We start from the raw sequence: 16,767 nt of genomic DNA, 5'->3' as shown, positions 1-16,767 counted from the left end.
GCACTAGATCCGGAACCAAACTTAACTCCTTAGCATCCATACCACACTGATAATCAGTACTTTCCAGTGCTTTGAACTTCTCTTCCAGCCATTTGTATCAGTCTTCCAACTGCTTTGAAGTTCTCATTTTACCCTTTCTACCTCTACCATGTCATCCAAATCAGGGACACCGAGATTTGCCAGATTGTTTTCAGTGCCTGAGCTTGTCGGGAAGTGTGTTAATGCCGAAATGCCGGCTTGATGCTGAGGACTGAGATTAACAGACACCCTTGGTGGATATGCGTTGGGCTATATTGGGGTGTTTGTTGGGGGCAAAACCCAGTGGGTAGACAGGGTCCTCACTATCATCCCCGGAGTTGACCATAGGGATCTTCCCCTTTCCTGGCCCTTCAAGCAGTAACTGGGTTAACTGATTCATCATGTTCTTCTACGATTCTAGCATCTGATCTTTCATATCCTACTGAATCTTGGCCAGTTGCTCTTGCATCTGTGCTTGCAGTTGATCCTGCATTTCTTTCTGCATTTGTTCTAGTTTTTCCAGCTTTTGATCCATAACTCTAGTTTTTCTTCGTGTGTAGTAGTGATGTTCCAGGGTAACTATAACACGATTTCTAATTAATTAGGGTTCTTTTGTGAAGTTTAGTGCACATGATGCAATGCAATGCAAATGCATGGAATGAATGCAAAAGAAAGTAAGGCGTTGATTCTGAATTCAATTATATTAGAACAACTTTTCTAGAAAACAAATTCCTTTGCATAAAACAGATTACATATGCGGCTTTGCCCTCATATTCCAGGCGATCTCTTTTTCTGTAAAAGTCAAACCATGCCAACTTCCAATAGATGCCTCAATTAGCTCCTTTTTGCTTAATCCGGGCTGCGACTTATTACTCACTTATCCTTACGATGCTTGTTAGCTCCTTTAAGGAAGTCGGGACGTGATGGCTCTCGAATAATCTTTATCGACTTGAATCCTCAGGTAAAGTCTTATTTTCCTCTATGAATGAATCCTTAGGTAAAGTCTTATTTTCCTCCATGAACTATCAGCCTTCTTTCATTATGTTTAATTGGACCATATTCAGACAACCGCAATATAATCCACTTTATCAAGAAATTCGTTTTCTTATGACAAACTATTCTATTTAGCAATCAAATATAAATCAACCCCTCATTTCTATGATGATGTAATGCAATGCAGTCATAAACAAAACAAAACACGTTAGCACAGGAGGAAAAAGATAATATAGGATACCTACTTGGGTAACCGCTGGGGTTCAACATAGCTCTATCTAGGGTGGGCTTTTAGAGTTCACTATATGTGGCTCAGTTCTAAGGAAAGGGTACCTGAACCAGCAGATTCCTCAACCCTCACCCGTTATAGGCTCGTGTGGATTGATTTTAGTTCAGGAGAATACATTTCCCTATGGCCATGCGGAGGTGAAAACCTCACGAAGACATAGGTACGGATGTATCCCGGAAGTAGTCCACTAGCCCATGCGGAGGTGAAAACCTCACGAAGGCATAGTTTCTCACTTCCACTTAAAAAGGTGCGACCACAATGGTCATGCAAGATGATGCGAGGGGATATGAAAAACTTAAAATGCAAAACACAAATAAAATGACAAAAACCATAAAACCCATGAAATACAACAGTCAATTTTACTACTTGACTCTCTTATTCTCCCCAGTAGAGTCGTCAAGCTGTCGAAACCATTTTTAATGGAAAATAAAAATTGACTTTTTAAAACGGGGTATGGAGTCGCCACTGATCTTTTTCGAAGTGTGATCGGATCACCCTGAGATTAATCATTTTAATAAAACATTTTGATTTATTAAAACAATAATTTTAGGTCTACGAAATTTGAGAAAAAGGGTTCGAGAGTCGGTTACGCACGAGGAATGGTTAGCACCGTCGTAATGCCCAAAATTAGTACCAATTGACTGTTTAATGTCCTATCATTGAAATTTTGAAGGAAAAACATTAAAATATGGTCCCTTTTAAAAATGTGTGAACAATTTGGTTAGGTTTTATGATTCACTCATTCCAAAGAAATAAAATACCACATCCAGCACGTTAGGATACGATATTTTAAGCATCCAAAAACTGAGATCACCTCATGATTTCCAAAACACACAACGAAATTTAAAAAGGGTATTTGGTTATTTGGTCAAACAGTAAATCGAGACCCAGCACGTTAGGGCACGATTTCTCGAATTTCTAAACACAAAATATTGTCTTATTTTCTAAAACTTTTGAATAACAATATCGAGTGCTTTGCTTTTAAAGCGGTGTATTTTACTTTGAAACCATGATATGTGAATGTAATTGCCACATAAACAAGATCGAATGCACTAATAAGACAATTTGTGATGGTCACCTAATATACATTATTTACAAACTAACATGATAATTGAAGTCAAATAAATTAAAAGACATATACAACGAATAAAAAAAGCAAATCGAAATTGGGTGTAAAAACAATTCGAAAATGATAATAAATGAGCTAAAAAAATAGAAATGTGAGGGAAAAAAATCTGAACATCAATAATATACAAAATGATTTCTTAAGAAAAATAATAATAATATATGACAAAATCCAAAAAAAGTAATGTATAACATATATAAAAAAGCAAAATAAATCACATGAAGTAAAAAGTTCAAAATAAACAATAAGTACATTTAAAATAAATAATATGTATAAGGGTTGGAAATAAATATTATGTAAAACTTGAAATAAACAAATGAAATGGGGAAAAAACGAATTTATATATAAAAATAATGAGTAAATAAACAAACGAATAAAGACTAAGTATTTAGCTAATTAATTTAATAATATGATAATAATAATAATAGTAGTAATACTACTAATAATAATAACAATACTAATTAAAATAATAGTGATAGTAATAATAGAAATAATAATACAAAAAATATTAACAAACATAATAATAATAAATTAATAAAAACATAAGTAATAATGAAATTCACCAAATAAAAAAAAATGAATAATCTATTTGATGCGAAAGAATGAAGATAAATAAAATAAATAATAAGAAAAAGTTGAAAATATGGAAATTAAATGGCCAAGGATTCAATTGCAATTGGGGCAACATTTTGGGGCGATTTTTCAAAAATAAAAACATGTCCGATTAAGGGATCAAAATAAAACACGCGCAAAAGGGGACGGACCAAAATGGGAATATTCCCACACCATCAAAATGGCACCGTTCTAACAAATACCAAAATGTAATTGAAATAATATTTTGGGCGAAATTTAAAAAGGTAACAATGAGCCGATTTGAAAGGATAAGAAAACAGGAGGGACCATTTTCACAATTTACCCCAAAAGCAGAATCACGCAGATCGTGGGGTTTGTGACGTTCGGTTCCTCTCTTTCTTAAGCAGCACCGTTTCATTAATTATTAAAACTAAAAGGGGAAAAAAATTTGAATGGCAATCTGCCATTTTCTACAAAGATCAACACAAATCCCTAACCCCCCATTCTTTTATCCCTCATTTGGCCTCTCTTTCTTCTCTTAAAACCAAGCTCAGAAGCCTCAATAATTTCCACCCTAAAGACCTTTCTTTGCTTCAATTGCAACGAAGAAGAAAAGGCTCCGATAGCGCACTTGTGAAGGTATGTCCCTCACTTTTTATTTTCACATGAAAAGAAAGAAACAAAGATGCAAGAAGAGGAAAAAAAATCGAAAGAAAGAGACCTGAGAATCACCTTTTTGAATTTTTTCTTTTCTTTTTTGATCGATTTCTATTCAAATGTATTCCCTTTGCTATTGTATTCGTAAAAAAAGAAACGACCCCCCATATACATTTGATTCTATTCGGTTTTATAGCCGAAAAAATAAAAAAATAAAATACAAATTCCTTGCTGTCATTTCTTCCTACTATCAATTACTGTGAGTTGTTAATATGTTTTGCAGGTGTGTATGGCGTGGAGAGAAACCGTTCGTGGGTATGCTGGTGTGGAGGAGTGGTGGAGAACGTGGGTGCATGGTGGTGCTGAAAATGGTTGCGGGCTAAGTCTAGGAAAATTGGGCTTTCTGCTTTAGGCCGTTAGGCCCAGGCAGAAATTGGGTCTTACAAGCCCATCATTAATTAGAATTTGATTAGAACTCAATTACTAGAGTATCTACACCTATTGACCCATACTTTATTTAATAATTAAATCCTAATAAAATTTTAACCAAATTAGATCACTTTTAATTTGAGCTATCCTATTATGATAGTAAATAATAATATGTAATTACCCTTATTATATATGTGATGTTCATATTTTTCAACATAAAAAACTTTTAAGCACACAACCCGTAGAGTCTCGAGCTTTGGTCGCATACCTCATAGCCCCCTCTTGCTCGAAATAGGCAAATTTTACATTACATTTTAGCAGGCCACCTTCCAAAGGTGCCTAACCAGCCATTCTTTTGCCACGAGTCACTCCGTCCCAGTCACCACTCGCATCAGTCACAGCAAACACCCTTATTGACTACTACCAATGGGTTCGAAAAACATCAACAACTCGAACGATTGATGCCATGCCCACATCTTCCCTTTTTCAAAAAAAAAAAATAATTGTGATTAGACCATATCATCTAACATAAAACCAAATATAATAAATAATTTATTATATTAAAAAACACAAATAAATATATAAATGTTTTACTGTATTAAATATAAATTTTAAAATTTTGTATTTTTGATTGGATTATTTAGGGTGGGTTTGGATGGACGATTGGGTGCAATTTAATACGTTTAGCTTACTTTTTATCTCACACTACGGTATCTAATCACACAGTCACCGTTGTTTTTACACTAACCGCAAGTAAACGCATTGTCCATCCAAACCCACCGTTGGTAGGTTTTTTTGAGTTTTGAATAATGAGTTTAATTGTTTTAGGTTAGTGATTCAATATAAATAGATATAATTATTATTTAATATATAAATTAATATAATTAATATTTATAATATAATATATTTTGGTTAAATTGGGCTTAGGCTTAAGCCGAAAATTTTACTCAAGGCCTGACCCATATAGAAAATAAGCCTAAAATTTTAATCAAGCCCATTTTTCAAGTCTTGTATTTTTATCCAAATTCTCTAATTTTTTGAGCAAGTCTTTGAACCTATACGGGTGGTTTGACCCACAAGCAGCTCTGAGTTTAAATTACTTAAGGAAATAAAATTATTGATTCTAATAATCCAAAATAAAAAAAAATAACTAATCATTGTAATTACATGGATAATATAAATATTTTAAAGTTGATCTCAATTATTAAAAAGAAATATACCCTTGGAAAGATAAGAGAAACATAAGTTTTTCTTTTAATAAAACATGATATTTTTCTTTGGTTTGAAAGGTAAAGTTAACAAAATTATAAATAAAAAAGTAGAAATTATTTCATGGACCCTTCTGTAACACTTTTAACCCGTCTCCATCACCGGATTAAGGTTACGAAACATTACCGTACAATAAAAAACATTCAAACATTATATCATTCAATAGTTTAATCACATCATAAACCATACATATACATGCATACTATCCCTAAAACGAGCCCACGAGGCACTAAAAATAGCTTAAAAGCTATTCAGGACCAATTTGAAACAATTAGGAAAGCTTAGGAAAAACTTGCGAAAATTCAAAACATAGGACACACGGCCATGTGGAATTATCCCAAACCGTGTAACTTTCAAACAAGAGACACACGACCATGTCCTAGCCCGTGTCTCACCTGTGTAACTCTTTGAGTAGGGTCACACGACCATGTCACACCCTTGTGTGCCAGACTGTGTAACTCTCTGACTTGAACCCTAAGAAATCCTTCGATGACACAGGGCCATGTCACCAGACTATGTGCCTCACACGTCCATATGCTAAGCTGTGTGAACCCAAAATTTACCTATAAACAAGTCATTTCGCAACCATTTCATGCATAACTCAGTATATCGTTTGTGCACACTTTCAAGGGACTTAAACATCATTCAAATACACATAATCTTGCAAACTCAAACAACCAAAATCACCTAACCGATATGCCATTCAAAGGCACCACAATTACATTCAACACCATTTACCAAAACATGTTAACATTACCTAATTCCATGCATAAAGACTAATTTCATTATGTGCTTAACCACAACAAAAATACCTAATTCAAACACCTACCAAATCATACCACATCTATCACTTTCAAGCCATTACAAGCATACCATAACACCATACATTTCAATTACCCTAAAGTAGTCAACAAGACTTTACTTAACAAGATTTATAAGTTCCTCAACTAACACCATCTTCAAAGACCTAGGCATACTAAATCAACCATTTTATATATCCATAAACCAGCAACATAAAAGACTTATACATGTTAACATTGCCATGTTCATACATGATAACCTAATTCAAGTATGAACTAAAACATGTCACAAGTAAACATTTTCAAGCCACCATCATCATGCCAAGATAACCTTATAAACAAGCACTTTAAAGTAACCAAAATCACATAACTTAGTGAGGCATCAAAGTGTACCAAACGAACATAGCTTTCCAAAGCTTATACATGCCAAAGCACCATTAATACATACACCATAATACCATTACAAACACCCTATACATGCCATTATACACCTTAGTCAAATTACTCAAAAACTACCAAATTGTCTACTAGATAGTGTGATAGGTCTCCAACGAGCTTCCAACTAATCGAGCTTCCGATAATCTATAAAATAAAGGAAAATAACTACGTAAGCAATGAATGCTTAGTAAGCTCGTATAAACTTAAAACATAACCTACCATTTCAATAGTGAAATTTATAGAATAAGTACAAACCGTTACCAATGTCATAAGCTTAGTAGAAGCCTATATAATACCATCAAACTCACAAGTTAGTACATCTGTTCATGATTTAAATGAAGTCAATCATGTGTAAACATAACATTTAGTTCATCATCGTTACCATACGGTCATGATTCATTCCATTTGCATACTTACTATTTCCAATCTTACAATTCAAAGGTTAAGTATAAACCATTATCAATTCCTTGAGTTTAGTATAAGCCTATTTAGCATCATTGAACTCACATGTTAATAGGTTCATCAACAACACATATAAACTCATTTACATCATAAGTAGAATTTCATAAGATACATTACATAAGCATCAACTCTTTCATATAATCATAAACCTTTCCATTAAGTCACTTACTGTTCCATTCCTTTTATTACCTGTTGAACCATTTAGAATTACATCGGATACTCGGGAAAGCTCACATGAACTATGCCTTTACATATAACCGTAACATTTCCTTTACATGAATGCTCACACAAGCTATGAAGTGGGCATGCTCATACGAGCTATGGGTCGAAATGTAAGCTACACGATGCTGTTCACACATTCTGTGGAGAATCCGCAACAAATGTAAGACCTCAGCCATCGGTAGGACATTCAAGACCAACACCTAAAACATGAAATCCCTAATGACATGTCATTTGTATCCTAAGAATTCTTAAGGTTCAACCGGGACTCGATATCCGTCAATTCATCATAGCTTTGATACATTTATATTTTGATTCATTTAGATCAAACAAAATAATGAACATTCATTTTAAACAACATTTTAAGTGATTACATTTTATACGAACTTACTAGAATAAATTGCAGTAACGACTAAGTACAGGGGCTATTTGGTAAATTTCTCTTCTCCTCGATTTACCACTCGTTCTTGATCTAAAATAATAATTCCATTCAATTCACTAATTCTAATAGAAAAATAAATTCATTTTATATAATTAAGTCCTTTTTGAAATTTTTACAAAATTACCCCCAACATTTTACTTTAATACAATTTAGTCCTTCAGCCCAAAACATGCATATTAACCATTTTTATTCAATTTCAAGTTTACCCAAATTTTTTGGGATCCTATTACAGCCCAAATTTTCTGTTATTTTACAGCAAGTCCTTGTACTTTTACTAATTTCACATTTTAATCCTTAAACATTAAAATTACCAAAAATTACTTCACAAAATAGTCTTATCTAGCAACCAAGCTTAAGATTCTACCATAAAATTTCAAAAACATCTCAAATCAATTCATGGTAAATTTTTAAACATTTAAAAATTTAACAAATTGACCCTCAGGTTAGATAGATTAAGCTAATACGAGCCTAAAAACATAAAAATCATTAAAAACGGGATCAAAACACATACCATGAATTAAAAAATTAGCTTGGTCGAATGCTTTTCCTCCCCTTACCATAGCTATTCGATTGTGAAATGAAGAATGAAGAATCATTTAAATATCAAAATTTCTTAACGAAAATTTAATACAACCTTAATAATACTCCTTTAAATATTTTATTAAATATCTACAGCTCAGTTTAGAAACGAGGTCCCGATACCTCATTCTCTAAAACCACTTGACTTTAGGATCATACCACTTGAACCTAATTATTCATTCAAATAGCAATTCAAAATTTATTTTAATACCATATTTGACTCATAAATATTAGATAATAATATTTACGAACTTACTTGTCAGATTTGTGGCATCGAAACCACTGTTTCTGACACCACTGATAAACAGGTTGTTACACCATCCCACTATATCATTTATGATTCTTTTCCAATTATTTAATTACATTTTTAGTAATTTTTTTCATGTTATTGACACATAATTTTGATAATTTTTTATCCCAAACCCGAAACCTAAACCTCAAACATGAACTTAGGTTTAGGGTTCGATTTCGAGGTTTAGGATAAAAAAATATCAAAATTATGTGTCAATGACATGAAAAAATTGTTGAAATGTCATTAAATAATTAGAAAAGAACCATAGATTATGTGGTGAGGATGATTCATAAAATAATTTCTCAAAATGGAGAGACAAAATTACCATAAAATGAAAATTATCTAAAGAAGAGGTAGTTTTAAGATTATTATTTTATTCTAAAATTACAAAATTATTGAAAATGTAGCGTTTTAATATAATATTTCAAATCCAAACATAAAAAATATTATATCCAAATCTCATATTACTTACGAAATCCTCATATTACTTAAACCAAATACTCCTCAAGTGCCACGGAGGAATCCTTGGCAATCTACATACTTGTATAGCCTTCAATTTATGTATCATCTAAATCTAAGTATCAACTCCAAAACTATTAAAAATTATTAAGGAAAATATCTTTCTAAATTATTTAATTTTAATATATATATAAATTCATTATTAAAATTTTAATGGTTTCACTCTTTTAAACTAAAACTCTTTTTAAAAGGGAAAAGTAAATAAAAAAAAGTAAACTACACAGATGATCATCAATTTTTTTAATTTTTTTCATTTTAGGCTCTCAAATAAACAAGTTTGCAATTTAGATACTCACATTGCATAATTCAATTATTTTAGTTACTCCTCTTAAAATAGCAAACAAAAATCTAACATGAATTTTTCTTGTAAATAATAACATTATTTTATAAATTCCACCTAATATTTTAATTTTCGTATCAACTTTTATTTTTAAATTAAATAATATTGAAACGACGTAGTTTTGGAATCTTTATTTTAATACCTAAATTTTTTTCATCTTCTCTGTTGCTTGGTCAAAAAAATTGTTGGATTCAAATTAAATCAAACTTCATAGGCTCAAAATACTTTTTTAATTTTAAGATATTTATATGAATTATAAAGATAGAGTTACTGTTGTAACTTTATTCAAACTCAAAGTATTTAAGTAGGATGCATTTTATATATTAATATTTTTTATCATATTAAAATAATTAAATAAAAATTTAAATGAGTTGAAATTTAATAAATATTAAATTACACTTTATACTTAACTTCAATTACATTTTCATTCTCATTTGGACTATCTATTTACATATTGTTTCTTGTAATACAATTATATTTACAGTATAAAATGTTAAAAAATTAATATTAAAATTTAAAAAATGGAATTAATAAATATGGATATCACGTGCAACACGTTATGCTGAAAATTAGTGTATATAAATTTTATAATTAACAAAACATAATATATTAATTATAGTTTAATATAAAAATTTAAAATAATAATTGATTAATTGAATTTTAATAAAACTTACTAATGATTAACTAAAAATTAAGAAAAAATTTAAAAAACTGTAAACCCTAAAATTATCATCAAATCAAACATTTTACTTAATTAATCATAATTATTGAATTAATTAAAAAAATTGAAGCATCTAGAGCATTCAACGCTAAGTAATTAAAGTAGGCATTTGTGTGCTAACTAAGTGTTTAATTTAGCCTTAATCAATTAGACAATAACATCTGACAGCCTAGCTATCTCTTCTATCTTTGGGCCTCCTTTATTCATTTTATTTGTTTATAAACGTGGAACTTTCAAAGATGGAGAGTGGCTGAAAATTTCAACCTTACAAAACCCTTAATTTGCTGGTATTTTCGGTGGATAAGGAAATGAGAAGAAGATAATATCTCTTTTTCTTTCTTTTATTTTTATTTTATTCAATTAAGTCACCAAACACACCTAACATTTGACCTTTGACCTTTCTTGTCCCCTATGGCCAGCCACTCTCCTAAAAAGGGTCTATTTGCACTTTAAATACCCCCAATTAAGGTTCCTTAGCAGTTTAACACCTTTGACTATTAAAACAAAACTTTTGCCCTTTATGCGATTTAGTCCTTTTTCACAATTAATCTCATAAATGTCAAAATTAGTTCACCAAAATTTTCATGTACTCAATTAATCATGCTATGACACTAAAATAATAATAATAATACTTTCTCAACCTCGGATTTGTGGTCCCGAAACCACTGTTCTGACTAAGCCCAAAATCGAGATGTTACAGAATTTACTTGAATTAAAAGTAATTAGGTATAAGGACTAAATCGTGTTTAAGGTAGAAGTTTAATTATGATTTAAAAATAATTAAAGGGACTAAAGAAATAATTATACCTATATATATGTATAGTGGACGACATTAGTGTGCATCATAGCTTATAATAGTTTAATATATATAAGTTATATATTATGTTTAGTAAAATGAAATTAATATGTATTATATAATAATAATTACTACAATAAAACAAAATAGGTATTAAAAGAAAGAATAAAGAAATAGAAAGAGAAAGACATGTAAAATTAAGAAAGAAAAAGAGAAAGAAAGAAGAAAGAAGAGAGGCACAACCTAAGGGCTTTAAATTTTCAAATTTCAATTGGTTAGTCAATTTAGTCCCTTTTCTTGTAATTTTTATATTTTTGGAATTTTGGTACTTAGGGCTACCCAACCTATGTTGTAATTTTAACATTGATGAAGATTTTAAATGTTGTAAATATTGTATAGTTTTAGTATTCAGGATCAAATTGATAAATTTTTAAGCTAGAAATGGAAAAGGATTAAATTGTAGAACAAATTGTAAATTTTAAGTATGAAGGACTAAATTGTGAAAATTTCAAAATTTAGGGGTTTAAGTGAAAATAGGGAATTAAATTTATTTTAAAGTAAAATTTGTATAAAAATATAAATTAAATATGAAGAATAAAAATTAGACTCTGTTTAAGGACTAAATTGGAATTTAGGTAAATATTGAGTAAAAATTGAAGTATTCAATGTAAAAATTAATTGTGTTGTATTGATGTATTTTAATTGTTTTATTTTTGTAGCTAACGTCATATCGAAATCCTTAACTAAAAAGGGGAAGGATAAAATCGACGTCGAATAGCTCGGAATCCACAGTTTGTATTTCTATAATTCGAACCTAGTTGTTAATTGTTGTAATTTGATTTAATGCATATGGTAAGTGTTTAAGGCGAGTATTTGACATTTTGATAGTTGATTGATATGGATTGAGTTGGTATATACATTATGAATGTATTGATCATTGGATTGAAATGAATATATGTACAAATGTGAAAGTTGGATATTGATTATTATAGATTGAATTGAATTCATGTGTATATGTGATTATATGAAAACTTTATTTTGGATAATGGTTGTATTTGAAATGTGAAATTAAACCCTATTAACTATATCTTGCTGAGTCGGATATAGATGGCATGTCATAGGATATGAAGAGTTCATAGATTTCTTTGACTTCGAGTCGATGAGGCACTGGGTGCCAATTTGATTCGGTTTAACCGATGAGACACTAGGTGTCAATGTATATAGCACTGGGCACAATTATTACTTCAGATTTGTCCGATAAGGCACTGGGTGCCAAATGGTGTGTTGGTTGGATCCGTGTATCCGCCCAGGTCCAAGTCGTGTTAATAGGGGTAATCAAATATTAAATTTCTAAATTGATGTTGGAATGGCATGATATATGAAAGGGAAATGATATAGAGAATTGAATCATGAAAAGTGAAAAATGTTGTGATCAAATGAAATATATGAGTTAAATATTCATGAATTGAACATGGAATGAATTGTGTCATTGTATAAATGTTATGTTGGTTAATATGTGAAAAGCTATTTATATAGCGAGAGATGTGAATTGAGATAATTGTTAAACAAATAAAAGATGATAGCATGTGCAATTTGAGTATAGTATGAAATGATATGCTCTTGTACATGAAATTGATATGGTGATAAATTTACAATTGCTTGTTAGATAGAAATGTGACTATGTAATTTAAATTGAGCATTCATGTATCTTTATGTTTTTAAATGTTTGGATTATAGAAATATCACTGAGTTTTACTCAACGTACGGTTTTGTTTTCCGTGTACAGGTTAGGTAATTCTCTTTTGATTGTCGATTCAGCATCCAGCAATGATCCCGAACTCAAATGTGGTGATGTTTATCTTTTGTGTCGGCATGTACCTAGGATGCTTAGTCGATAGTTATTTTGTGGATGGATTGTAAATAAAGCTATAGGTGTAATGTTGGTTGGTGTATATGTAATCATGTGTTTGTGTTTGATGCCATAATATGGTATGTTGAATTGAACCAAGATAGGTTAGGTGTTTGTGAATTTTAGTTGATGTTTAAGTCATTATGAACTAGGCTAAATGGAGTGATTGTGGTATGTTTATAATTAGGATTTGAATGATGCATTAGCAATATGTTTTGATGATATAAATGTAGTACTAACGAGGTACATTGGTTGGACACTTAGGATGATTGTTTTGGCATGTTCTGAGTATGGTTGATCGTGTTTTGAATATATTAAATGAATGGTTTTTGAGTTTCTTAATGCCCAAGCAAGTAGGAATGGTAAACTTGTTGTTTAAGGCACATTTTAGGTCTACATGGTTAAGCACATGGGCGTGTGACTCTCACACGGCTAGCACACGGGCATGCGAGGCCATTTCGAAGGGTACACGACCTGGCACACGAGCGTGTGGCTTGGTCGTGTGACCCAAGTCAGTGAGTTACATGGGCACAGACACGGGCTGGGACACAGCTGTGTGCCCTACTTCAAATGCCCACACAGCCAGACACACGGGCGTGTGACTTGGTAGTGTGAGTCACACGGCCTAGCCACATGACCGTGTAACCCCTGCAGTTAAAATTTTTTAATTATTTCTTAAACTTCCAAAATTATTTCAAATTAGTCCCTGCCTATTTTTAAACTACTTTTAGGGTCTGGTAGACTCGTAGTAAGGGTTGTAAGAGTAACTTTAACTCTGAATTGGAAGGGATTAGCAAACCTATATTAGGTGCATTCTACTAACATGATCGAAGATAAATTAAAAAAATAATTGTAGACATAGTATGGATTAATACTCTGATGCTAATAATTGGAATAGTCTTGTATGTATCCAAATTCTAACATTCTAGAAGGGATAAATAGTGATAAGAGTGTAGACAGTAGAAGACCAAGTTTAAAAATGCATAGCATAATTTATTATTCATATGTATAAGAATCTAGCATGAAAGTATTAAATTGTCATGACCTGCCCCTGTGTATTATATTTTTATTAGTTAGCTTATATGTTGATTATGATTAAATTAATTATTTGATTTGTTAATAATGCTCGTGACCCTAAATCGTCGACGGAGAAGGGTTAAGGGTGTTACATATTTAGTTGGGTAGGTTTATTTGGGTTTTGGATAATGAGTTTAATTGTTTTGGGTTAGTGATTTAATATAAATAGATATAATTTTAAATATATAATTAATATATTTAATTTTTATAATATAATATATTTAATTTTACCCAATGTTTAACCCATATAGAAAATGAGCCTAAAATTTTACTCAAACCCATTTTTCAAGTCTTGTATTTTTGTTTAAACCCTCTCACTTTTCTCGAGCGAGCCTTTGAACTTAGGCGGATGACTTGACCCATGAACAGTTCTAAGTTTAGATGGTTTTGATTCTATTAATCCAAAATCAAATACAACTAATCATTATAATGTTTTAAAGTTTGTTTTAAAGTTTATCTCAATTATTAAAAAGAATAATATCCATGGAAAGATAAGAGAAACATAAAGTTTTCTTTTAATAAAACATGATATTTTCTTTGGTTTCAAGGGTAAAGTTAACAAAATTATAAAAAAATAGAGAAGAAGTTATTTTATGACTCATCCCATCATTCATGGTTCCTTTCTAATTATTTAATGATATTTTAACAATTCTTTTTTCATATTATTGACACATAATTTTGATAATTTTTTTACCCTAAACCTGGAACCCATGTAATGACCCAAATTTTTAGGTTATTGAAAAAGGTAAATTTTCGGGTCTTTGATTCTGAAAATTAGATTCGTAAATTTTTATTAGAAATATTGATGAAGTTAAGTGAGAGATTAATTAGATTTTAGTTAAGTAAATCTAGTTTAATTAAGGTTAATTTAGTGAAAGGACTAAATTGAATAAAGTGTGAAGGTTTAATTATAAACTATAGGAAAGCCAATGGACTAAATTAACAAATAAGTCTTATGTAACAAGTGTGTGGTATGTATAAATACATTTGCATTACTTTGATTGGTACAAATGTATGTATAAATAAGAATTTACTTATTATTTAAGAAAAAATAATTATAATTTAAAATATAATAATATAATAGTTATAATAGTTATAATAAATAAAATAAATAAAAACATAAAGAAAAAGGAAAAAGAAGGGCAGGAATAGCAGGGAAAGAAATAAGAAAAAAAGGGAAAGAAAAAGAAAAGGAAAATTTAGGGTTTTAGAGTTTCTTAATTGGTAAGTCAATTTGATCCCTTTTCTCGTAATTTTGGTGTTTATGGAATCCTAGGAAGAAATAGTACTTGAGTTATGTTGAAATTTAGAAAGTTAATGAATTTGTAGATGTTGATTAGGTTGTATGAATTGATGAATTATTGGTTTAATTGATAGAAATTCAAGTTAAAAGTGGGAAAATGATTGATTTGTAAAGATAGATAAAAGTTTTTGTTATAGTAGGGATTAAATTGTTTAAATTGTAGAATTGATGTTTTATATTGAATATTAAGAGTTGAAACTTGTTAAAAGTAGGTATAATGAAATTTATAAGGTTATTTGAAGAAAAAGAATGGTTATGGTGGAAGGAGCTAATTGAAAATATAGTAAAAGTTATATGGAAATTAAAGAGTGTGTTATTAAATAACATATATTGATAATTTTAAATGTTAAATTTTATGTAGCCAACGTAGCACCGGAAACATCATTAAAAAAGGGAAAGGAGAAAGTGAATGAGGATATTGAGTAAACTCGAGAATTTCGGTTTGTATTTCTATAAACTATGCTTAATGTTTTAATACAATGTAATTGTTATTTTTAATAATTAGAATGTATAATGAATGGTATGATGGAAACTATTACTACTTTTGTATGTAAATGAAATGATTGAAATACCCTATTAACAGTGTCGGGCTAGTCGGATACAATTGGCATGCTATAGGATTGGAAGTGCTCAGGGATATTCCGACTGTGTGTCGATGAGACACTATATGTGTCGATTACTATGACTGTTCTGGATTCGTTCCGAAGAGGTACTTTGCACCTGACTATGACTGTTACTGTTACCCTACGGTGTATTCCGGTTTCGGCCGATGAAACACTGTATATTATCCCTGGTGTGTGGGTTGGATCCGCGTATCCGTTTAGGTCCGAGTTATGTTAATAGGGGTAAATGAAAGTACTGAAGACTGTCTGATATCGATTAAGTGACTGTGACTGATTTACGAATGTTTAAGTTATTGAATGACATGAAATATAATTATTTATATATGAATTGCTTAACTACAAGAAAGAGATGTAAAATGAATGTAAGGGGTGAAGCTATTAAGATTATGAAAGTAAAGTTTAAGTTATAATGTATATACATAGCTTATTATTGTTTAAGTATTAGTTTATAGAAATACCACTGAGTGCATACTCAACGTACTGTTTGTTTCCGTGCACAGGTTAGGTACGAAAGAAAGTTAAGGACGCAACATCCAAACCAATCCCGAACTCAAAGTGGTGAAGTACTTTTCTTTTGGTAAAATGGCATGTACCTAGGCTGATAAGATTTTATTTTGGAAATAATAAGAATGAGCATGAAAGATGTTGAAACAGTTAGTGTGAAATATGCATATTTTGGAAGTTAAACTTACATGAGTTTGACTAGTATGATAATGTAGTATAATCTTGATGAGTTGTGGTATATAATCCTTAAGAGGTGTTGAAGTGAATGAATGAATATTTGCTAAGTTTGAACGGCATAACGAATGATATCTGATTTAAGAACTATTAGTAAATGTTTGGGCATGAATTAGATGTGTTTAGCATGTGAAAATAGCTTTAAAATGGTCAAA

At 30.6% G+C, this 16,767-nt stretch overlaps 1 protein-coding gene across 1 annotated transcript; it reads left to right on the top strand.

The window, feature by feature from the left end:
* Positions 1-240: 240 nt before the first annotated feature.
* On the top strand, positions 241-4,215 carry LOC107919353 (uncharacterized). Its single transcript, XM_016848827.2, has 4 exons — positions 241-334; positions 440-531; positions 3,354-3,638; positions 3,940-4,215. The coding sequence occupies exons 1-4, from the start codon at positions 241-243 to the stop codon at positions 4,066-4,068; spliced, it is 600 nt and encodes a 199-aa protein (XP_016704316.1). The 3' UTR covers positions 4,069-4,215.
* Positions 4,216-16,767: the final 12,552 nt, after the last annotated feature.

This window comes from Gossypium hirsutum, chromosome A12 (assembly GCF_007990345.1).
Source record: "Gossypium hirsutum isolate 1008001.06 chromosome A12, Gossypium_hirsutum_v2.1, whole genome shotgun sequence".
Classification (NCBI taxonomy): domain Eukaryota; kingdom Viridiplantae; phylum Streptophyta; class Magnoliopsida; order Malvales; family Malvaceae; genus Gossypium; species Gossypium hirsutum.
The sequence above is the reverse complement of the archived record's forward strand: the minus strand, read 5'-3'. Positions and strand labels throughout refer to the sequence as shown.

What these genes read in the sequence shown, in the direction of transcription:
- LOC107919353 (XM_016848827.2), top strand. Translation starts at nt 241, where the DNA reads ATGCTGAGGACTGAGATTAACAGACACCCTTGGTGGATATGCGTTGGG. An exon ending in AAACCCAGTGGGTAGACAGG is followed by an intron (nt 335 to 439) that starts GTCCTCACTATC and finishes CTACGATTCTAG; the next exon opens with CATCTGATCTTTCATATCCT. An exon ending in CCGATAGCGCACTTGTGAAG is followed by an intron (nt 3,639 to 3,939) that starts GTATGTCCCTCA and finishes TATGTTTTGCAG; the next exon opens with GTGTGTATGGCGTGGAGAGA.